General features: G+C 29.0%; 1 protein-coding gene across 1 annotated transcript in view; it reads left to right on the forward strand.

The window, feature by feature from the left end:
- The window catches only part of LOC107457327 (lutropin-choriogonadotropic hormone receptor), a 104,699-nt gene that overhangs the window by 72,505 nt on the left and 5,975 nt on the right, over positions 1–26,219 (forward strand). The window contains exons 7-9 of the mRNA XM_043047848.2: positions 11,965–12,033; positions 13,414–13,488; positions 23,914–24,962. Of these exons, the coding sequence (XP_042903782.2) occupies positions 11,965–12,033; positions 13,414–13,488; positions 23,914–24,962 (1,193 nt within the window). The remainder of the gene's footprint in view (positions 1–11,964; positions 12,034–13,413; positions 13,489–23,913; positions 24,963–26,219) is intronic.

Consider the following 26,219-nt stretch of genomic DNA (forward strand, 5'->3'; position numbering starts at 1 on the left):
TAACTCAAACAAATAATAGTAAAGTTTAAAAATCCCAGGTACTTACATTTTAAACAGCATGTTCTTATTTTTGAGCATAAAGCATGTCTCAAAAGTGATGTGAAACTCAAAATGATGTGAGTCTCAAAAGTGATGTGAAGTGTGACTGAAAGTTTTTTTTTTTTTTTTTTTTTTTCATGGAATTATCTTGGGGTAAACGAATTTTATAATTGCGTGCAAAATTTTTCAATTCGCTTAAAAAATTTTCGAAATATGGCGAAATATGCAAAAAGTAAAATTAACATTAAAGGGTCCAAACTTTGGACAACTCTCTTGACCAAACTGTGGAGACCATATTTCTCAGATTGCGGCCACCCCCATATATGTTGGGAGTCGGATAAAGGGTATGGTTGAAAATAACGTATTTTTAACCTAAGGAAGTACGTTTTTGTGTCCGATTTCGAAATTTAAGATATCGTCGGCACTTATTAATTGGCATATTTGAGGTCACACTCTCTAACTATTAAGAATGAATCCTAGAACGTGAAGATCTGATCATTAGATCAAGAGTTATTCAGTGTTGCGAGTTTTTTTTTTTTTTTTNTTCTTTTTTTTTTTTTTTTTGGCGCAATGCGCGATTTTATAGTTAGAGCTTCGTACTATGAATCCGGAGGTCCGTGGTTCAAATCCTTTCAGCACTCATCGAACATCTCTCTTACTTTCTTCTACCTCCTCATCTCTTTTAAAACTCAGCATTTCGCTCAAATTTGAGTATATGTTGTTTCAATTTTAAATCCATGAAATTTTCAAGTTTGACTATTATTTTTTTTTCTGAGCTATTTTGAAACAATTTCGCTCAATTTTAAGAAACATTTTTCTTCAATGTAGATTTCGGCACATTAAACTAATTCGGCACATTAAACTAAATTAAAATTATTTTCTTTGAGCCAAACCTCACTATAAGCGAATTTGACTGTATCTTCGATTTCATCTAACTACTACTAATAAAATATTCTGTAATATTTTTCATGTGATACCCTTTTTTTGAAATGCTGAGAAGTTTTTTATGTATGCTAAAATATGCTTTTTATTTTTTTTAAACTAAGAAACTTGATGAAAAAATCATTGCATTTTATTTTATTTTAAAATAATTAATTTTTTTAATTGCATCAAATTTTAGAATTTCGTTTGGAAGTTTTTATACTTTTTTTCTTATTTAAAAAAAAACTACCATTTTTTATTCTTATACATGTATTCTTCCAGATCCTTTTTTCAACTTTAATAAAAAGTTGCGAGATACGAATATTTTGAAAGTAAATGCTTTTTTTGTTTAATAATGTTTATTTTCGAAATAGATTTTAAATTTTTCACCTGGTAGCAGAGTTACGTAGAAAAGAAAAAGATTCTATATCTAAACTATTTCTTCTAGTTCCTTTTTACTGAAAGAAGAAAATTTTAAAAAGGTTTCTTGTGAATTTTATCAAGATGTGAAAAATTTATTTTAATAAATTTTTTCCCTTTAAATTACAAATAAAAATAATTTAGGATTATGTAGACTCCTCAAAGATTTATTCTGTACCAAAAGAAAATGCGTTTTTCTTGTATTTGAACGTTGACATTTTAACAACAATCATTAATTAAATAATATTCATAAGTCACTGGCTGATAGTTCATATTTAAACAACGCAGATCGAAAAATTTTGCAATAAATACTTTATGAAATATTTGCAATGTGTAAAAATATTTTTAAATTCTTAAATTTTTATTTATTTCATAGAACTTTTTTAGTTACTTTTTGAATTTTCTTTCAAATTTCATAAATGCATTTCATTCTGCAATGTGTCAAACATTGCAGAAATATTTTCTGAATTGATGAAAAATTCAGTGACCACTTATATATTCCGAGATTGATAAATTCAGTGACCACTTAGAATCCCTTTCTTGCCTGGTAACGAAACAAAGATAGTATTAAAATCAGACGCATCATTATCAAGGTCGATCAGAGTAAAGGAATATAAATCTTCAAAAACCAATTTTGATGCAGTAAGAATCTACATGGTTTCTAACAACTTCTTCCATTTCTCTGTTACACCTCTATACTGAGTCAGATTTTAAGAAGGATTTTTTTAACTGGGTTTTCAAAAATTTTAAACAGGACAACGGTTAAGGTTTAAGAATTACTGCTGAAAATTCGAGGACTAGGTATGAATTTTATTCCCCAAGATTTTGAGTTTAGGCCAAATATTTTCCAACAGATGGCCTCTAATATAGTAAAATTGTTAAATTAAGGAAATTGGTGACGCGACCCAGGCAAATTTGCCCATACGCCAAGTATCTGATGCCTCGCGAAGAACAGAAACCAAGCACAGCCCAGAGGACCAAGCAGAGGGACTCGATTGGCACAGGGCCCCAAGTCACGCAAGATCTAGAGCACCACATGAATAAAAATTATAAAATTAAGAAAAAATGACTTGAAATTATATTAAAATGTTTGGAAATATTTTAGGAATAAAAATAAAATAACAATATTTTTGAAATGGCTATCATATCATGGCAATCACTTTTTGTAATCAAAGAACGAAATTAGCAGAAGTCGTTTTGCAAAATAGACTTATAACGCCATCTGTTATAAGCGTTTTGAACTAAAAGAAAAATTATAAAATGTATGCACTATCACATAAGTTTGCTGCAGGAAAGGATATTTCAAGTAGGAAATGCAATAAGGAAATTTTTATAAGCCGTCGATCCAATTTAAGACAGTCTGTATTTGTTTATGAGCAAACTATCGAAGATAAAAAAAAAAACTAAACCAACTTTAAAGACAAACACAAGATTGAATTTTGTTCCGCGTGAAAAAAAAAGTCTGGCATAATTAATAAGTAAACTGCGCGTCGCATTCCTTATGCTTATTTTGAATTCATAATAAGATAGGTACTCGATTTTTTTTGGACTCGAGAGCATCGTTACATCAATTGCGTCAGCATAGGTTGCGGGCAACTGAGCTCTACCAAGAAATTTAAAGGGGTCTTTTAATTAAAATTTTTTAAATTGTTGATATTTTAAAGGCTTTTCCGAAATTCAAACACTGAAAAAGTTCAAGTTTCAAATATACTTACAAGCTTAAATTTTAATAACTAAACTCAATACAACGTTTCAAAAAATGAAAGAAAAGAAAAAAATATATTCAAAACTGTTTATTAATTACTTAAAAAAAGAAAGAAATTGTTGTCATGTAGTTCTCCGTAGGTTAACATAAAGAAAGTATGATCCCTTTCCTCCCTTTGAAGAGCCCTTAAGTTAAGGAAAAAATATCTTGCTAAAATTCAGACGAATCATTATTGAGGTTAATTAAAATAAAAGAACAATTTCAATCTTTAAAAACCTTTATGCAAGAGGAAGCTACTAGAATTATATGCTAATTTTATGTAAATAAGATAAATTATATCATATTAAATTTTAAATCAATCATTTCAGATTTAAGATTATTTTGAAAAATAATTAGTTTTTTTTCCTTTAAAGAAAATCGATACAAGTTTTTAAAGAAAATCGATACAAGTTTTCAAAGAAAACGTTCTAAAACTATTTTCATATTCCTCCAAAACATATTTTCATGATAACATCGCAAACATTTTGAGGGCCATGCAATATGCTAGTGTGTTTTTAGAAGAAAAATATATGCCACGTTTCTGAAAGCCATGTGAAAAACATGTTAGAGTAATAGTACATCAAAGAAACATTGAATTCTAAGAGATTTACTATGTTTAGGAGAAAATATATATTGATGTTTGAGAGTCATGTAATGTTATTAGGAGATATAGTTATAAAAATTTTTTCATAACTCCATAGAAATCATGTATTTGAAGAAACGTTTTAAGAACCTTGTAATATTTCAAAGAAGAGCTGAGAAGCTGCATTGCTTCTAAGAAAAATACATGCAATACTTTAGGAACCACGTGAAAGCTATGTTATGTTTGTAAAAAAATATGAATATTTATGAAACACAAAAAACATTTTCAAAGTATTTTCATAAAATTTCAAAATATTGTATTTCAAAATTACATCGCAGAAACTTAAGAGTATATGCTATGTTTTCTGGAGAATACAAATACTTTTAAGGAATAATTGAAACATTTTATATTAAGTTTCAAGTTACAAATTATTAACAGTGCTTGGAAAAATTAAACAACCTAAATTATTATGGATCAAATGATTGGATCATTAGAATTGATTAATGCGAAAACCCGATCATTAGTTCAAAATTATTTTCGGAGATTGTATGGGTTTTTATTTTCATTTATTTATTTCTGCACCGTTTACAAATATGCATAATTAAAATTTCTGCATCAGCGATTAAATTAATGATTAATTTTCAACTATTTCTCACCAATATTACATATTTCATCTTAATCTTCTCCGAATAATTGATAGAGACTAAATACCAACAAAACGGTAGTATATTTCCAACTGAAAGTTGTCAACACGATATGTTTCCCATAATGGCACGCGGAAATAAATTTCTGGATTAGTTTCAACTTACGGATTCCCAAAATAGGACACTCCTAATTTGCCGTTGAAAGTTAGTTGGAATGTGTAGTAGAATATTTTCCTGTATTCTGTTATAAAATAAACCGATACTAAGTTGTGAGTTTACTATTTATTTGATACAAGAGTAGCGACATTAAATTCATTTTTGTGAAAATAAAAATTTACAAAAAATATTAAAAAAGTAGTAAAAGTTTATAAAATAAAAACTAACGGTAACCAAACGTTCAATTTCTTTTCGAAACGTTTCCTTCATTCACTTTCCTTGAAAAAGATACAAATCCCCCCCCCCCAACAAATTTGAAAAGATACAGATACAAAAAAATACAAATTTGAGACGATACAAATTTTTGTGCTATCTATCTATCTATCTATCTATATCTATATCTATATACAGGGTGTCCCAAAAGGTCGTTTACAAACTTAACATGCTGGTCTGTCATATCATGATATAGGTAGTTTGAGAGTTTTATTTGTAAAGTTTTCGCTCTCACCTGTAAACAATTATAAATGCAACCTAATTTATTCTTGACCCGAAAAGTTCTCCTCAGAGAAATTTATTTCATTGTCAGTAGGTAATTATTTTCTAAGTTGAATATGAAAGCACAAAAAGTAAGGAGGCTAACGTCTATCTATCATAGAAAACTAGAAATTTTTTTTTCATGAAATTTATGTTTTGAAGCGAGAAATGAAGATGATTGCCAAAAAAATAATGGGAGTTGGGAAGTAATAGAAAAATAGTATCAAGAAATAAATGAATGCATGCATTAAAAATATTGAACATCTAACAAATACGAAAATTAATTCTTCTTGAGGATCTCTTTTTAACTGCCTGTGAAATGATTTTTCAAATTTTCCATTATTGATACGTATCATTCTAAAAAATGCATTATACTTTGATATAAATTTGACAAAATCGCATTATATTAGAAAACTGATCATTTATTAGATTAGACGGTATTATTTTATGAACAGTAACATAAAGAACATAAAAGAGAAACCGCTCTTTTGATATAATATTTAGCATGGTAATGATTTNAATGTTATTTCAAGAAGGTTTTATCTAAAAATGTACTACTTTTGACTTGTAATTTAGTTTTTAACATTGCTATCTAGAAACTATTTGAACACGTATGGTGCATTTCGTCAGATCGTCTCGGAATTGTTTTCATTCAGTTCAGTGGGAAAAAATACATCGGAAAAGATAGTTCGGTTGTTTTTGTAAAAAAATTTTACTTTTCCTCCTCAAATCAATTTAGTTTTCCTCAAAAAAGCAGAACAAGCTCACCTACCAAAATCGGGGTTCAAATCCCAGAATACAAGCTCTGCACCCAATTCGACCCAGCTACAGTGCTGACTTAAAATATCCTCAGTGGAAAAAAGACCACGGGTTAGCGTCCTCTTGTCGGCAGGCTAACCGTGGGAAGCTTTCGTTGGTTTCTTCGCTATGTCAAGCGAATGCGGATTAGTTCCATCAAAAAGTCCTCCACGAATGCAGATTTACTTGATCCAGGAGTTCCCTTGTTTTCTGAATTGGAATCAAAATTACAAGGCTACGGAGTTGAACATTGGTAATCGCAAACCCAAAACTGGGTCAGCTGTTCAACGATGGTTATAAAAAGCAGAAAGTGCAGGCTGGAGTTTTCAGACATCATTTTTAATAACATAACAAACCTTTTTGTCAAAAATATCTTGGGTATTAATTTTCCGAAGAAAATGCTAAATTTTACTGGTCTACTAAGTGATTTCATTAGAAAAGGCTGTGGCGATTTCCTTTGAAGCTATTTGGCTCTTAAAGCTAGGTATGATGTTGAAAATGGGTTTTTCGGGCCGGATGCGGCCCTTTCCCCACATATCTTATATCTGGATTAAGTGATAAATTCGGAAGTGGTATCCCTGAGTGACACCAAAAACGGTTTAAAAAAGGGTTAAATTGAAACTGGCGGTGCCTAGCATTAACTGACTTAACTAGCCAAAAATGGAAAAACACAACCTGTTCATAACTGACAAAATAAAACCATATTACAATTTTAGAAACAGTCATAACAATAGTGCTCATAAAATGAGATATAAAAGATGTTTTGTTTATTAAGATCAGAGCAGAAACTAAAATTACCAAAATTTGATAAATTTGATTCTTTTAATTCCCAGGAAACAAAAAGTTTTTAATTTAATTTAAGTGTTTAAATCTAAGTAAAATTGTAAATAAAAGTCCACAATTTCTGGTAGAAACAATTTAACTTTTCAAGATAGAATATACATTAGCCATTTTTAAAGTTAATTATCTTCAATAAAAATTAATCTAACTTTGACGAATTTTTATGAGTATAAAATTATAATCTGCATTTGTTTGTTTAAAGGTTCTAGAAAATTTGTTAATAAGAATTATTGTTAAGGATTTTAATAAGGAAATGCTTTAAATAAATGTTTCATTGCGTCAGTAAGCTTTTTATTCTAGATACAACTCAAAATGCGTGCTTAAACAATGGACACAGCACGAAATAATTTTTTTTCAAAACTGACATAGCTCAAATTGCGTGTTTAAAAAATGGACATAGCTCAAATTGCTTGTTTAAGAAATGGACGAAGCTAAATATTAGTGTTTAAAAATGGACGCAGGTCAAAATGTGTGTTTAAAAAATGGACACAGGTCAAAATGTGTGTTTAAAAAATCGACAGCTTGAAATGAGTGTTTGAAGAATGAAAAGCTCAAAATACATGTTCAAAAATGGATACATCACATTTTTTTATGTTCAACTCAAGTTTAATAACTGAACGAGGAATTATCCACTTATTTTTTATTACTTTTTTAAACACTGAAAACAATGCGTTGAACATAGTTATTACTGCTCAAAGTCCCGAACTTGGGGGTCGGGTGGCTAATTATATCACAAATGTAATATCTCTCGTTATTCACGACTCTAATCGATAGAATGGTTTTTGAAATCTAAATTCTAACAACGTAAATTTAAAACCACTATATATCAAACACCTCTATACCCACTATATAACCAATTTATAGTATTCGTGACAACCTTGTAAAAATAGCTGTTGACGTATAAAACCTAATTTTTTTTTAAAAAAAAAGACTAATTTTAAAAACTGTATTAAATTAGTGATTTAACAAAAGGGACATTATATTACTAATTTATTTCGATGCATTAGATTTTTCATTAGAAAAATAATTTTAATTATAGAAGTTTGAAAAATGGCCACAGTTCGAAATCGAAACAAATGTCTGTTTTCTTAAACAGCTACGTATGTTCATTTTTTATGCTCCCATTTTGAGCAGAGTCCAAACACGCACCTTGAATTGCATCCATTTTAGTAAACAAGTATTTTGAGCCGAGTCCAAAATAAAAAGCACGTCGAAGATTGGTTAGTTTTGTTCTACACTGATAAATTTTTCATATAAGTATTAAAAAAATACAGAAGATAAGCAACAAACTGGAAAACCAATGACATTATAATTTTAATATTTTAGTTCATAAAATAACAAGGAAATTTCTAGCATTCTATTACTTGCGTATGATTTTATATAAAGAAAATTATTTTCAAAGTTTATTATTATTAAAAATTAGAACTTTTCCGACGCTATATTATGTATACGTTACTTTTATAAATTAACTAGCATTTTGTAAAAATTGTATAAACATTTCTTTTATGAAATTGTAATGAATATTAAGATATTTTAACTAATCTTGTTTCAGCTAAATAAGGATTGGTTAAGGTAGTTTCATTAACAAGACAATTCAAATCCATTTTAATTAGTAATTATAAAGCCGCATGACATACGATAAATTTGATTTTATTCGAGAAGAAAACATGTTTACCTTAATTAAAATATTTTCAATTTCCATTTTAGTTACATTTGTTGTTGGAATTATCAACTTACGAATGTCTAAAAATAGCTAAAAAGCAAAAAAAAATTTATTTTTTTTTGCTGTAGTTTGAGTCACGTTTTTCCTCATTAACCTAATTTCCATGCTTTTTATTCTTTTCCAAGCATTTCATTCTTTTCTTATAGGTTTCAATAGAATGTTTATTGTATAGAAAAATATGTTTTACCTTACTCTTTGAAAAAATAAAACTGAGTTACTTGTCTATTATATCATTCTTTATAAAAAGAAACTAGTTTATTTTCGCTTTTAAAAAATTTAATAAAACAAAGGGATTCGATATTATTTAAATATTTGCATTATCTGTAATATTTACATTACATAATGTTTACATTATCTGTAATATTTGCATTACATAATGTTTACATTTTCTGTAATATTTACATTACATAATGTTTACATTATCTGTAATATTTACATTAAATAATGTTTACATTATCTGTAATATTTACATTACATAATATTTACATTATCTGAAATCATTAATCTTTGGTTGAATGTGAAGAGATTTGTGGAGCTTTCTTTAAAATTGTTACAATATAGTAGAATGTGAATTATTGTTGGAATATTTTCTTTGAAATTAGTGCATTTTAATAAAATATAACACATGGGGATGATATCTCTGAAGTTATTGCATTTTTAAAAGAACGTAGCACAGTATTGGAGTTATTTATTTGAAATTATTGCTTTTTAATAGAACTTAAAACATTATTTGGGTTATTTCTTCGAAATTATCGCTTTTAATAGAAAGTAAAACATTATAGGGGTGATTTCTTTGAAATTTTTATTTTTCGTTGGAGTTCGAAATATTTTGGTCTTCTTTCTAAGCTTATTACATTTCGAAAGCATTTTAGAGTATTTTCTTTGACACTATCTGCCTGTTTAATCAGCTTGGTCACCTTTCAAAATTATCTTCTGCAACTTTAACGGTAACCATACCGAATGCACAGAATTTAAATATTTTTATTTCCCAAACTCTCCCAATCTTAACACCTTAATTACTTATAACAATCTATTAACAAAAAAATTTTTCAGCGTCTAGCTGTTGTTGCCTACTTGAAAGTACTTTGATTTCAATTTTATCTATTTCCAAGAGACATTGTCCGCAATATTGTCAACGCTCTTTACGTATTGAATTAATTTTAGTAATAAATTAAAATTTATCCAGCTGTCATTAAAGCACATAAACCTCCTTATGTAGGAGTTCGGGATATTTCAGCACAGTAGGCAACAATTATTTCCATCTCTGTCAGTCACTAATAGTTGTTATATTAGGTATGACTGTATGATGCAGCACCATAACGTTTACCATATGGTATACAATAAAGTGTACGTTCAAACTTTTTACAGCCATTTTAGAATTGATCGAAATTAGGTCTAAACTATTGCTTCGTAACTAAGTTTTATTTCTATAAAAATGCTAAATTATTCTAAATAAATACTCGACGTATAATTAACTATTCAACACTACTTAAATTATTAGTTAAGGCAACCAAACAAAATGAATAACTAAAGTGTTTCTAATACATAGAGAAAACCAGAGTTTATGGTGCCACATGAGAGAAATATCCATATAAATTATTACAGTGTGGCGAAATAGAAATCATTGTCGGGTTCTTTTAACTTAAACAATTACATTTTGATTTAATCGGGAGGAACTAGGTTTTTTTAGACATTCTTACACTTTGGTAAAACATATAGCATTTTGTTGTGTTTTCTTTGAAATTATTATATTGTGGTACAACATTATTTAGATGGTTCCTTTGAAATATTTCAGTATGGGAGCAAAGTTTATCTTACTCATAAGTTGATAAAAAAATGGAAAAAGTTATAAAGTATAAACGTATGTAGTAAAGTATCACACTGCAAAAAATAAAAAAATTTCTACTACTCTAAGCCATTTATTATGACAAATCATTTATATCAGCAGACCGAAATTAAAAAATTCGTATACATTCCTTATTTAATCCGTTGTGACAACAGTTGAATACTTTAAATTCCACTAGTCCCTGAATTAATGGTGAATTTGGTTATTGATTTAAAGTGAGTAAAATCCATCATTACCAACAAAACGGCACTAATGTCGCTCGGGGCCGAAAGCAAGATATAAAAGAGGAAAATAGCTCGCAGTAAGGCTCTCTTAATGCCTGTAAGAATTATCTTTCTTAAAATACCACTTAAATGTTTAGAAATGTGACATTTTCGTAAATATGTATTTTCTTTAAAAGGAATTAATGGGTAATGGTTGTCCCGAATGCATAAATAATATTACTTTTGTTTCATTTTCATCGCCACTTTTCAAAATTTGTAAGACCCGTCGAAATGACAATTATTATGTATTGATCACGTGTTATCGTAGTCTTGCCCTGGAGATACAGAGGTACTGAATTTGATCATACCAGATTGAAGAAAATGTAACTATGTATTGATGTTTGTATACCTTCTAGAAGTTTTTAGAACCTTCCATTTCTTGTTCCTTATTTAGTTCCAAGTAAGCTCATACATTTCAGGAAGAATTTACAGTTACCCAGTTTTTCAGAAGTGTTTAATAAATCAGTAAGATTAGCCATCTTGATTCTGTTTCTTTATTCGGGAGATATGACTTGAATTTACGAGACATGTGGTTGTTTCTTTTATTTACTTTTATTTACTTATTTCTATTCACTTATTTTAAACTTTTATTTACTTATTTTTACTTACTTTTATTAACTTAGTTTCACTAACTTAGTTTCACTAACTTAGTTTCACTAACTTAGTTTCACTAATTTAGTTTTACTAACTTAGTTTTACTAACTTAGTTTTACTAACTTAGTTTTATTGACTTAGTTTTATTGACTTAGTTTTATTAACTTAGTTTTATTAACTTAGTTTTATTGACTTAGTTTTATTGTCTTAGTTTTATTGTCTTAGTTTTATTAACTTATTTTTATTAACTTATTTTTATTTAATTTACTTAATTTTTTTAACTTATTTTCATTTACTTATTTTTTTTTTATTTAGACTCAAGTTTTTGCTTCGATACCCCCTGAACCCTTTCAAATGTGCCATTATACTGATAAATACACGAAATGTTGAATCTTTTTTATTTAATTAACCAATAAGCATTGGATTTTATTTCGCTTAGCAAATATTAAACTTTAAGAAATTTGATGACTTTTTTATACTTAAACTACCTGATTACATTATGTTTTGAAAACTTATTTGTTCTTCCGAATTTTCAATTTCAGTAAATTTTATCTCAAGTTTTTAGTTCGATCCTCCTAAATCTTTTCCCCGTCACTTTTTCTTATGCCGTTATACTGATTAATAAAAGAAATATTTAATCTTTTTTCTTAATTAACCAATATATATTGCATTTTACGTCGCATAGCAAATATTGAGATCTAAGAAATTTCGTGAATTTTTTTTTTATACTTAAATTATATGTTTACATTAGTTTTAAAAACATCGTTGTTTTTCAAAAAAAAATTACATTTCTATAGATTTGCATAAATAATCTATTTACGTGATATATTCTGTATTTGCCTTTCTCAATTTGTTTCAGAAATTTGGATTTCAACCTAATTAAAGAGATTGACAAGAAAGCCTTTTTTGGTTCACAGATAGCGAAATTGTAAGTTTTATATCCTTTATTCTTTGTGTTTTTATATGCAGTTTTGACTGTTTTTTTGTTTAAAAAATTAATGCGTTTTTATTTTTTACTAGTTTTCTAATAAAGTTTTCATTTCGCTATTTTTTAAAAATGAATAATATATTTTGCTAGTTTTTACTTTAATTTTTTTCTACCCAGCTTCAATTTGAATAGTGTATAAATAAAAAATTTCTGTCAGTTTTTAATGCATTTTTCTCAGTTCAGTTTTTGTAAAGGAATAAATTGTCATTTTTGACTATTTTTTCAAATGAAGTTTTAGTTTTCAGTCTGATTTATTAAACTGAACTTTTTATCTTTTATTTATACAAAGCTTTAAGTTTTGTCTATCTATAAAAATTCATAGATTTTTTTTCATTGTCTGATATGTTTTTCTAATCTTTCCTTCGGTCTAAATTCTTCATGAATGAATACGAATGCGTTTTCATTCATGCTATTTCTTTTTAATTTAAGAAATTAAAGAGAAAATTTTAAAAAATGCTTAAGAACTTACCAACTAATGATTTATTAAGACTTATTAACTGTTATAAACTGCAAGTAGATAAGAACTCAAATTATAAGAATAAAATAAAGAGAAAGCAAGAAAAAAAGTGGAAAAATTATTTTAAATATAAGAAATTTTAAGACTAAAAATTTCCTGAAAATTTAAACAAATTAGAAATTAAAAAAGTTAACAAAAAATATAACTTTGTTGTCAGTTCGCACGATTATAACCGCAAAACTGGTGCTTTCTAATATAGTATTAATGTAGACAAAGCGAAATATATCTGTACAATAGTGCCCAAGTAATCAGTACAATATCACCAAGAAAGAAAAAAAGGGCCGATTTATGAACATAATTTTAACAAGAATAAAAAATGTTCTAGAAAATGCTCAAAATCAAACACAAAATAGGAACATATAAAGCGTGAAGAGTGTATACATGTCACGTACTTACAAATAACTAGCAAAAATAATTCGGAAATATTTTTTTTAAAGTTTTTTAAAAATTTTGCGATTTTTAAATTTTTGTAACTTTCAAATTTTTAATTTTTCTTCATTTTCAGGCAGTCCCATTTTTAATAACAGCATCAAATCATATCTTCATATCAAAATTACTTTGAAATTAAGTTGTAAAAATTTGTGTAAAATTTTTATTGTAAAACTGTGTGCATATTTAATGAATAACCTTCAAAAACCAAATGTTAAAAATATTTTAACATTATTTACTCCCATATGAACACTTAATAAACTATAAACATGGTAAACATGCTTTAAACATATAAACATGCTTTTTTTTGGAATCAATTAATGTGTTCATATTTATTATGTACTAAACATTTTTTTTATATCATTTATTTGTAGAAGTCTGAAAGGGAATACTCAACTTGAGTTTATTCACGAAGAAGCCTTCATGGGACTGAAGAATATAAGAACATTGTAAGTGCTCTTTCCAATGAAAAACTGCATGCTTTTAATGTAATCAGGATTCAGCATTATATGTTTACAATAAATCAAAAAAAAAAATATCACCCCGAATTATTTTCCTTCAAATGATCTGATACTCACATATTAAAAACAAATCTTATGACCTGAAGACGATGAGAAATATTTTTAAACATAAAAGGTAAGTAATTGGAATAACCATGCATTTTATCTACACACAACCTTGGCCAAACATTTAGCTCTATTTTAGGGCTGTATCTTTTCACGGTCATGGTTGGAATGCCATATAATACTAATCAAACGACGTGGACAGCGCCTGAACTAGAACTTTTCTCACCAAACTCTCACACCACAACTAGCGAGATGATTTTTAGACTTAACGTGCACCTTGCTACAGATATACGCTGGTTGTTTGCCAACCATCAGGATCGAGCTCACGACCCCCAGCTCTCCAACCGGTGGTGTAAACGACACTTTAAATGAATGACCACCGAATCGCCTAAACATGCATTTGATAGACTTCCAAGGAAAACAATCGTCTGACGGCACTAGTCTGCTCTAAGCTGTAATGCCAAGAGAAATAATATACTTTAATTATAGAAATTAATTCGTACAAACTATCTATTACATAATACAAAGTATTTCAATTTTTGTACATCAAAATATAAGGAGTAGCCTCAATCTGTATGGTTTCAGTAGTTTATTCGGGAGTGAAATTTAAATTTTATTCTACTTAATGTTAATTTCACTTTTATTTGTAATACCTTGGTAACTTTATAAGCAAATCGGAAACTTTCCTCTCACAATTATAAAAGTTGTTTATCCTAAGACAATCCAAGTTTTTCTAAGAAATAATTTAAATTATTTAATATTTTTTAATCACAGGCAGAAAATTTTAAAATTTATAATATACAAATTTTTGTTTCATTTTACATTTAAACGAGTCTTTTTCAGAAATGTATTTTTTTGGAGGGAGGCATTGTATAGCCTTAACAGTTTTCACGTATGCAACAATATTCCCAAAGTGCCAAAAAAATCTGCCAACGTGAAGCAAATCCATTTTAATTTTAATATAAAGACAGCTTAGGATTTAAGTGCAAAAAAATTAGACACCATGCACGCTAACAAAAGCCCCTGGGCAATTTTTGTGCAATAACCTAACTCTGTCGACAAAAAAAATTACGCGATGCTAATGGTTACTCCTTTTATGCATTATTTTTTATTATTAATACAAAAGCACTTATTTAATACATAACTATATACTGAGCTATACTGAGTAAAGTTCAAAAAAGCAATTCTTGAAAAACAATGAGGAGCTGTAGAGAATAATTAAATCATAGAACAATGGCAGAGGTTTGTTTTTTATTGAGAAAATCTTGCGGCTCTTTTATAAAGAGAGCCTACATATTTATTATTACTTTTTCTTGCTCCTACGAATAAGTAAATCCAAAAATCAAAAATAAAATGCATTTTAATTTCCTCATCTCTAAAAAGCATAGTTTTAGTTTTTATATAAATAAAATGGCGTAGGGCTGTTGATGAAATCGAAAAGAGATTCTGGATCGAATTCCGAAGATGACTGGTAAATTTTAATAGTAGACCGATTTTTCTCAGTAGTAGACAGATTAATGTCCTATTCTCGTCCGGTTAACCATGGTACGATTCACTCTTATCTTAGATTCGTATGTTCTGCACTTGTTAATCCCTATATGAATGCGAAGAGTACTTATTCTTTTCTTTAAATCTCGTGTTTCAAAATTAAAATAATTGTAATTGGACGCTGATTAATCCGATTCACAACTTGGAAAGGACGTGATCAAATACTAAAATAAAAAACTATGAAAAAAGTGTTCATAAAGTAAATAAATTAAAATTCCTTTGTTCCAGTTTTTAAGAAACATTTACAATTTTCATTGTATATCAATCCTTAGAAACTTTTATTAGGACAATATAACTCAATTATTCCGAAAATTTTAAATAAAGCATTCGAAATCATTGCATTTATGTAAGTTGTTCATAACCATCAGCGGTTCTGAAGCGTAGTTTATTAATATCGTTCACCTCGCTGCTGGAGAGCTAGAGGTAGTGAGTTCTATGCTTTCAACCAATTAAACTATATGCATAGTTGTTGTTGTTAATTTACGTCGCACTAGAGCTGCACAATGGGCTATTGGCAACGGTCTGGGAAACATCCCGGAGGATGATCCGAAGACATGCCATCACAATTCTGATCCTCTGCGGAGGGGATGGCACCCCCGCTTCGGTAGCCCGACGACCTGCGCGCGAAGTCGAGCACTTTACGGTAGCACAGTTTAACGAGGACCAATACCGCACACCCTCGGTCCCTACGCAGACTGATCCAAGTGGTCACCCACCCGCACACTGACCGCAGCCAGTGATGCTTGACTTCGGTGATCTGCTGGGAACCGTGTCTTAACGATCAGTCCACTACGGGACACTATATGCATAGTAATGTGCACGTTAAATCTGCCAGGGCTGAAAGTCTTCTCGTTGGTTGAACGGAGGTTCTGAACGGACAAAAAATGCATGGCATTTTTGACATGACTGTTACGCTTTGACTCGCAATTTTTATTACACATATTTGTATCCTTTTTTCATTATTTAATATAAATTGCGGTCAAAATAAGGGAAAATTATAATATTTAGTGATTTAATAATTTATGCTTATGATTATGAAACATCGGTGTCTTTCTCTGAGTTAAAGATAAAATCTTCTAAACAATATTTTTGTCAAATAGAGCACTTATTTTCAAGTATTTAGATTCTAAGAGAAACAGTTATTCGTCATTGAAATTTCTTTACCTTACAAAGTCTATCATTGATAAATTTTTAAATAGGAATAAAAAAATATTTCGAACTATTATTTTGGAATTCTCATTTTAGTACAAACATAATTTCGATAATGTAATATATTTTTAATAACTATTTAACTGTTTTTTCATGATTAAAAAATGCAAAATCATATCGCAATTAGAGCGTCAGAGAAAAATATACAAAAGAAACACCGGTGTCCCCTCTGTGTCAAAGGGTTAAAAGCTAGAGTCCAGGAAAATTGAGCCTTCTGCTTGGCCATGACTTTGTGTGTACTCATAATCATCTATTCCAATACATGCAGTTATAAAATAGGCTTATGGAATATGGGACCACTTACCTTATAACCCATTAAACTCTAAATTAAAATCGGCACTTCCAAACTAAAATCGGCACTTCCAAACTAAAATCGGCACTTCCAAACTAAAATCGGTACTTCTAAATTAAAATCAGTACTTCTAAATTAAAATCAGTACTTCTAAATTAAAATTTATACTTCTGAATTAAATCAATAATATACAATAGAATATGTTTTTTGTAATAGCATTGTGATTTTCCAATGCACATTAATACTTAAAAAACCACACATTGCAATTTTTTTCAATCTATTGTCATGTTAGTTTTATTTAGACAGTTTAATTTTCTTGTAATTACCTCAAAAACTTGAGTTTTAAATTTGATGTCTATATAAATATTTGTTCGAATCGTTGAAATGAAAAATACACATTGATTTCAATACGTAAGAGATTTTTCGTTGAATACCCTGGTAGTTACTGATCTTGTCTAGCTAATAATACAAGTTCTTTCGTAATCAAATATTATGTAGACAGACTCTTGCATAATCAATCATAAGATATTTTCACTTGGCAGTTATAAACAGATCAATAATCAACACTATTAGAAATAGTTTAATTTAGTATGTGTTGCATTAAGAATCTCTTAATAAAAAGAAGAAAACTGGATTCTTACATATAAATGAGAATCATACGATAAAAACCTTTACGCTCTCTAATATAATCATGCATATTATCTGAATAAGTGATAAAATTGTAACTGATAAGCTGCATCCGAATTACGTAACACTAAAACAAAATATAAATTCACTGTATGTATTTGTTCAGAACACTAAGAAAATTTGTTAATTCATNCACATTAAATTATAAAGATTCAAACACATTAATACTTAAAAAACAACACATTGTAATTTCTTTTTTCTATTGCCATACTATTTTTTTTAGACAGTTTGATTTTTTTTTAATTACCTCAAAACCTTTTGAGTTTTAAATTTGATGCCTATTTAAACATTTGTTCGAATCGCTGAAATAAATAATACACACTGATTTCAATATGTAAAAGATTTTTCGTTGAATAACCTGGTAGTTACTGATCTTGTCTAGCTAATAATACAAGTTCTTTCGTAATCAAATATTATATAGACAGACTCTTGCATAATCAATCATAAGATATTTTCACTTGGCAGTTATAAACATATCATTAATCAACACTCTTAGAAATATACACGCTTTAGTATGTGTTGCATAAAGAATCTCTTAATAAAAAGAAGAAAACTGGATTCTTACATATAAATGAGAATCATACGATAAAAACCTTTACGCTCTCTAATATAATCATGCATATTATCTGACTAGGTGATAAAATTGTAACTGATAAGCTGCATCCGAATTACGTAACACTAAAACAAAATATAAATTCACTGTATGTATTTGTTCAGAACGCTAAGAAAATTTGTTAATTCATTCCGAACACATAAAATTTAATTAGCTGTGGGTATTTGTTCAGAAAATACAAAAATATAGTTTAAATTCTGTGTGTAATTGTCCAAAAAATGCTAAAAGATTGTAACAATTTAAATCATATAGTGAGTCAGAACATGACTCAGACATAAGATATCAGTGAATTTGCATAAAACAGACCTGACAGACTTTAAATGTCGGTTTTTTTTACTGTTTCATAAAAGAAATGCATTTTTAAATTAGATTAAATTCGAAACAAAACATATTAAAAGAAGATGTTTTGTATTTTCCAACTTGAAAAACACTTTTTTTAATCAATTGAACTATTGAGTACTCCATTAATTTATCAAGTTATTTCATTTCAATAATTGCAAAACAATTAATAAGCTAATTTTTTTTCAGTTTAGACTCATGAAAATTATTAACGATATTTTTAAAAGCTTTAAATTCATTTTTTTAACTTTGAAAATTTAATTTTGGAGAATTTAGGAAAAGGTATTTTTTTACAAAAAATATTTTCATATTCAAACAAAAATTTTTTTTTTTGAATGACTCCATCCTCTTTTCGCTCCGCTTACCGACCCCAGTAATTGATTCACATTCATTATAGTTTTTTTCTCCTTAAAAGTCTATATTTCCCCAAAAACACAGAACATTTGGTCTTCGAAATTTATAATTATTTTATTTTTATGTAAGAATATAATATTAATATGTTAATCGTAACGAAATAGACGATAACTCAAATTTGAAAAATAATCAGCACTTGAAAAAAGTTAACGTAAGGAATAGAGATTATGTGATTCAATAAGAAATAAATGTGCAGTAATTTTAGTCATTGACGAGTCAACTTAATTACGGAAATATTTCATCACCAAGATTTTTATTTTTAAACATTTCAATATAATTGTTAAGATTTGAATGTGACAACATGTAATCGCTTATTTTTGTTGCTACTTTTGATTGACATCTACACTAGAACAAGCTACACATCTACACTAGAGCTTCAACAATGTATAATCGATATTTAAAGAAGAAAAAAACGAACAATATTCGGGAAAAAGCACTTAAATTTATAGTAAATTTCGAACAAATTAGAATTTTGAAGAAAAAAAATTGCTCTAAGTTCGCCAATAAAAAATTACTCCTTATTTGATTAGAATTTTAGTTTCATAGTTACATTTCAATGGGTTACAGATCGACAAAACATAGTATATTTTTCCTACTAGTTTTACTGTCAATAATTATCGAACTAATTGTCGTGGGATATTTTTTATATTTCGTCGAATTCTCTGTGCATCCATCGCAATTTCGAGTTTTGAAATCTTATAGTTTTTGCGCAGTAAAGCAAAACGTAACCTAAAAAAAGGATAGAAAAAAATCGCAAAAAAGCACTTAAAACTATTATAATTATCGAACAAATTGGAATTTGAAAAAAAGAAAAAAAGAACCGCACTATGCTCAGAAAAGAAATAGTCCTTACAGCATGGTCGTATTTCAACTCTGTAATTGCGAGTCCCATAAGACTATTTTTACGTCAAGTTTAACAGTTAATAATTCTTAAACTACTAATCGAACATTAATTTTCTTATTTCATCAAACTTCCTGTAGATTCGAAAAACCGTCTTCGGCTGTCAAAAATTCTCCGCGGACAACGAATTTCTCGAATCCGACGTCCGCACGGACGGCCATTTTCCCGTTAATGATCTTGATACATTTTCAATTTTTGTTATCTTACAAGAGTCTAGCGCTTCACTTCTAAAATGACCCTCTAATCTAGAAATACAGCAACATGCTGCATTTGGTGGAATTGATGTATTCTCTGTCTGGGAGTACTGCAGCGCTTGAAAGGGGCTTTTCAGCAATGAACTTAGAAAAAAACACATTACGTACTGGTTTTAAACAAGTAGCGTTATAAACGCAATTAGGAACATCTATCTAAATGGAAAACCCCTTTCAGATTTCTGTGCTGAAACCTCTGTAAATCATTGGCTTGATTGTGGAACTGACAAACGTCATATTTGATTCATTTAAAAAACGCAGTATCCTCGGATAAATTAACATTCCAGATAACTTGACCTTTGTCATTTAAATTATTTAATAAAAGAAATACTAGGTTACTATCGGTAACCTAGTATTTCTTTTGTTACTGTATAATGTAATCCTAGTAACTACTAATTCATTGTGCAATTTATATAAATGTTTGTAATAAATGAGAGGAAATTATATTTTTTATTTATTTAGAAGCGACGGGTTAGTTTCAAAGGAGGATGGGTATATTGTTGGACAAGCCGTCCTCGGGGACGCGTAAAATTTCTGAGTTTTTTCGAGCCCTGTCCTAAACCGTGGCGGTGGACATCACAAATTTATATACACAGAGAAAAATAATTAAAACCGTGATATGCTCATGTTTTCAACAAAGTTTCTGGTTATTATTTTAATTGCATTTTAAATTAAAACGGAGCATTTTTACGGGAAACAATGTGAGTTTGAAAACTTAATTATGAAACAAAAATATCTTGTAATTAAAATAGATGTATTTTTGTTGGAAGTAAACTTTTTCTATTTCTTTACTTTAAATAGAAATGTCCTTAATTGCTTTATTCACTGATTCCATTCGTAATAATATTTTATGATAGATATACATATAAATGAGAAATCTATACATCCAAGCAAAATATGTATATTGCGTTATAATAAGAACAGTTTGATACCTTACACAAAATCTTAAACTCCATGGCAACCGCGGAAAACTGTATTACTTTAAGGATGTTTTAGTTATTGTGAGGCGATTGTTTATAACTTCTGGTACTTACATAAATTCCACAACAAATCTCTAGAATACAGCTACTATTACTATTAAATTTCAATACAATATAATTTGAATTTGAATTTCTTAAAATTCTTGTTATTTTAAAGGCGGAGTTTAATTCTTTAACTGACTAGGACAGGGGTCAGCAACCTGCGGCTCACGAGCCGCATGTGGCTCTTTTGATGTAAAGTTGCGACTCTATAGTTCCATACGAAAAAATTAATATTTTATTATCAAAACCCTTAAAAAATAAGAAAAATATTTTTAAGTATCAATTTCTCAATAGCTTTTATTTTCATAATCGTTAATTAATCGAGATAAATTTGAACTAATGGGATAACAATGAGATAAATTTGATGAGATAAAATTGTTTTGTTCTTAGAGATGAGATTTTTTGACCATGTTTATCTTTCATCCAATTGCATTCCACATCCGTCTCACTCAAACAGCCAGCGTCTTGAGTCTAGAAAACATGTCTAGACTCTAAACGTGTTATCAGTCAGTCATCGTCGGATATCGCGGTCGACGTTAATAATTCGATTTCAATCATTAGAAATTGCAAAAAGAGGAAAACCATTCACAGATGAGTACCGTCAAAGATTGTTTTATACGTGCCTCTAAAGAACTGTTTCGTGATTTTAAAAACGCAAAAATCATGAAAAAATCAATGATTTGCCATTATCTGCTAAAACAGTTCAAGATAGAACTGATAAAATGTTTCAAATGTAACACATATGCAAGTAGAAGACATTCAACTGACTTCTGCCTTATCACTTGCTATAGATGAGTCTTGCGACGTAAAAGACACTGTATAAGTTACCTTTTTCGTCAGGTATATGTCGTCCCAAGATCCCAAAGAAGAACTGTTAAGATTGCTACCGCTCTCAGGGCTAAACTGGTGAAGATATAGCAAGTGCTATGCAAAAATGTCTTGAAAGCTAGGAAATTTTGTAAATTGTAATTTTTGGCTCTTCCGTTTCAATAGGTTGCCGACCATCCCCGAGAGGTTGCCGATAATCCACGCCCTGCTCGCTCCACTCGCAACCTTCCAGGGCAGTTTCTCATTAATCATAGTTTTTTCACTTAAAAGTCCATATTTTCCAGAAAAATAAGCATTTTGTTTCTAAAATATGCAATTATTATAACTTCATTCAGGAATATTCGGTCGATATGTTAATCGGAGCAAAATTAACGCTTACCTGGATTTGAAAACAAATCAACTGCACTTAAAAAATAAAACAACAACTTAGGAATATAGTTTGCATGACTTGATAAAACGAAATAAATTTGAAGTAATTTTACTCGTTGACGAAACTTTTATTATTATAATAGTTAAAAAGTGGAAACTTATCTATCTTGAACAAAATGTATTATTTTTTTAAAAAAAATTTCAGCATGAATGAAGATTTATACCAAACACCCAATCTATCGCCTTCCTTTTTTTCTTACTTTCAACGTTAGTTCAACCGTGAGTTTATTACATTAAAGATCTCTTGAGGGATAAATAAATTTTCCTCAACAATGGATAGTCTTCATTTAACACCAAAAAAATTAGAAATTTGCGAAAAAAGCATTTAAAAGTACATTAACTTTCGAACAAATTTGAATTAAAATTAAAAAAACAGATAAATTTATAAAAAACTCTCCTTTTAGTGAATAAAATTTCAACATTGGCTAGAATATCATTTTTTACGAGTTTAACATTAATGATTATTGAACTAATTATAAAGGTTAATTTTCCTTTCTGTCTTACTACCTATATATTTTTCCGTGCCCCATCAAAGTTTTGGAGAAGCAAATCAAAACATAAATTGAAAACCCTAAACAGCGGAGACAGTGTTTCTTACTATTTATTTAATATGGAGAAAAATATTAAAACAAAACTAATAACAAATAAATATCGTTTATATTAAATTATTTTTTAGGAAATGTATTTGGGAACATGAAATATGCAACAAGATTATTTAATGTAATGTAATGACATACTTGTCTTAATGACATCCTTATAACTTGTGATTTAGTCGCAATAAATAATGCTTAGGAACGACACTTTTTAAAATGCTATTGTTTTCAACAGGAATTAAAAAGGATAAAGTTCTTAATGTATGATTATATCCTAGCTAATCAAGAGGAGAACCCTCCATTTTGAACCGCAAATTTCAGATTAAAAAACAGTTAGCTTAAAACAAGCATCTTTTGTATAGGCATTGCTAAAGTTTGCTAAAATGAGCGTAATTTCTCGTAAACCTAAATTTAATGACAAAAACTAACCTGGTAAAAATGATCCCTAGTTTTAAATCCTATTGTTTTATGAAAGAGTTTAAAAAATTATGTTCGATAAATGTTTGACCGTACCTCCCTATCACTAATAAAATATCACTAATAAAACTAATTGAAAGAAACTCAATCCCTTTTGAGAATGGTTTCAATTAACTGTTATTGTTTTTAAACATTGAGTTTATAAAAAGTTACTTTATCCAATATATGTCAGCACAAAAAAAAACTTTTTTTTTAGTTTTCTGAGAAAAGAACCGACTTTTTTCCCGAAAGTAATTTGCAATCAAATTTGGTGTTCTTACAATAGTTTTTATCTGAAAATTTAACGAATAGGATAACCGATTGTTGTAAAAGGTACGAGCTATTAAAAGATTTCAAAATTCATACAAAAGCATGTGGAAAAAAATAAATAATAATCTTTGTTTATCTTCCACTTGAAAATATCGGTTGTCATACTAATGTAAAGTTGCAAATATTCTCTATCGACTAAGATGGCTTTATTGCGAACTGAGTCTTACACAAAAATCTGAACATTAAGAAATTTTATTCGAAAATTCTTTTTGAAATTATTCTAACCTCATACTACTGTCAAATTTCACCAACTGTACCCACCAATTGAAAAATGTATTGTATACTCTTAGTGTAATTGGAAGTAAATATATTTTTTAAAATTTCAAGCCTGTCATTGTATTTTAAATATCTTATTGGAAGTGAAACATTTTAATTGGCTTTTCTTTTTTTTTGCAGAGATCTGTCAGATACAAGCATTGTCTATTTGCCAATAATAGGCCTAGAAGAATTAGAGATGCTGAAATTAACAGAAGTTTACACTTTAAAAGTATTTCCATCAGTTTACCACTTCAAGTACATCAAGCAAGCTCTATTGACCTATCCTTACCACTGTTGTGCTTTCAAGTTTCCGGCAACACATGACCCTGAAGAGTTTTCCAGATACATCGCCTTCAAAGAAAACATGGAAAAGATGTATTGTAATCAAAATCCAACTGAGGCGACATATGAAAATCGCGAAGAAACTGGAGAATTTGCAAGAAAGAGGAGAGTTCTTTCTCAAACTGATTCGTCTACTATTACCAAAAATGATCCCAATTGGAATGAATTTGGTGCTTCTGACGTGCCATTTGCAAGAGGAAGGCACAGAAAACATAAGCGATACCATAATTCAGCTAATAATATTTACAAATATGCCATTCCATTTAAGGATATCAGACAAAACGGCAAGCAACCAATCAGACTAGCAAAGCGTCGAGCTGAATGGGGCAGTATACCGAAATCTTCGAACAACATAGGCTTTCAGGACTACTGGCTGAATGCATCTGATACAGAAGAATTTTTTGGAAACCATTTGCATCTGCAAACAAAAAAGCCACACATCCAAAAAGGTTTTCCAGACAACTTGTTCGAAGGTGTATTCCATGGTACAACCGTGTCAGTGATATCAGAAGTCGAACTACAAGCATTTTGCGGTCAGTTATCCAAGAACTACAGAGATGTGGAATGTTTCCCCAACCCAGATGCGTTCAATCCATGTGAAGATGTCATGGGTAATATGTTGCTGAGAGTAATCGTGTGGCTTGTGGTGATTACAGCGGTGATGGGAAATATGGCTGTGATGGTGGTACTCTTGAGCACGGGAGCCTGCAGCAGTGTTTCCAAGTTCCTCATGTGTAATCTAGCATTCGCAGACTTTTGCATGGGTTGCTACTTATTCATGATTGCTGCAATGGATCTTCACAGTATGGGAGCTTACTTTAATCATGCCATAGATTGGCAGCACGGTAAGTCAATTATTTTAAACAGCTTAATTAGACCTGCAAATTAGATACCTTCATGTTATTACGAATGTCCCACAAATGACCACCGATTTGAAAAATCAAAGGAAAGGTGATAGAAATTAAAGGTATTCTGTATCTTGTTAAGGAAACCAGATTATTTTCCGACTTAACTTCAGAATTCTTTACAACACCCGCCATTAGATGGCATTGATCACTGGAAAAACGAAAAATCTATCAAAAACAATCCTGCATATTGTGGTGCATGCCCTCAGACTTCATCTCACTGTTCCGCAAGAACATTGTTTTAAAGTTATTTTTTGGTTATCCGCGCCATCTTCTGAAGAAATTTGAAACTAATTTTAAAACTTGATGAGAAAAATTCTCATTTCTTAATTCAATTTTCTAATTGTCAGTTATGTTATGGACAATCGGAAAGTATTTTTAAGTTAGTTATACATTAATAATAAGAGTGCTTTATTACTTTAAATTCGTTAATCATGAATCAGCGGGTAATTTTGATAAATTTATAACTTATTTCGCTTATTGGTTTGGAATCTATTAATAAAATCCTGCAATTATAATATTAATGTCTAGAAAAATAATTGAGATAAATCTAAATGAATAATACATTTCTCATTTTATCCCAAACTGAAAGAAACCTTGACTCAAAAAAGATTTAATGTCTTATTTTCTGATATGCTGTTATCCCTAATTTTAAATATCTTTTTTTACTTTTCTACATGCTTTAGGATATTTAAGTTGTATAGCAGAATTTCAATTCCAGTTTTGTCTATAAAATTAATACAACTTAATTTGATAGAATTTGGCACACGTGCACCAAATTAAATCGTAACTGGCAAGAAGGAGACTTAAAGAGTTTCGAAACTCCAAATAAGTTTAATATCTATCATCTGTTGATACGTATACATTTTTTCTTAAGTTAAAGACTTTCATTTAAACTCTTGTAAGTTTATTAAATATTTTATATATTTTTGTTTGTTTGAAGATATAAAAGTAATATAGCCTCACAAGAAATATATTTTAAGTATCTTTAAAAAAAAGATTTTTCTCAGATATCTTCAGATATTTTGAAGATTTTACTTTTTCTCTAAACTATTTGCAAACTTTGGATAGACATTTCATTGACCATTTTGAAGTTTTTAAGTTTTCGCTAAAATATCTGCTAATTTTTTACATACAATTATTAGTCTCCTTGAAGATTAAATGGGTCATAAATTTTGAACTGATCATAATTTTTTT

Source organism: Parasteatoda tepidariorum, chromosome 4 (genome assembly GCF_043381705.1).
Source record: "Parasteatoda tepidariorum isolate YZ-2023 chromosome 4, CAS_Ptep_4.0, whole genome shotgun sequence".
Classification (NCBI taxonomy): domain Eukaryota; kingdom Metazoa; phylum Arthropoda; class Arachnida; order Araneae; family Theridiidae; genus Parasteatoda; species Parasteatoda tepidariorum.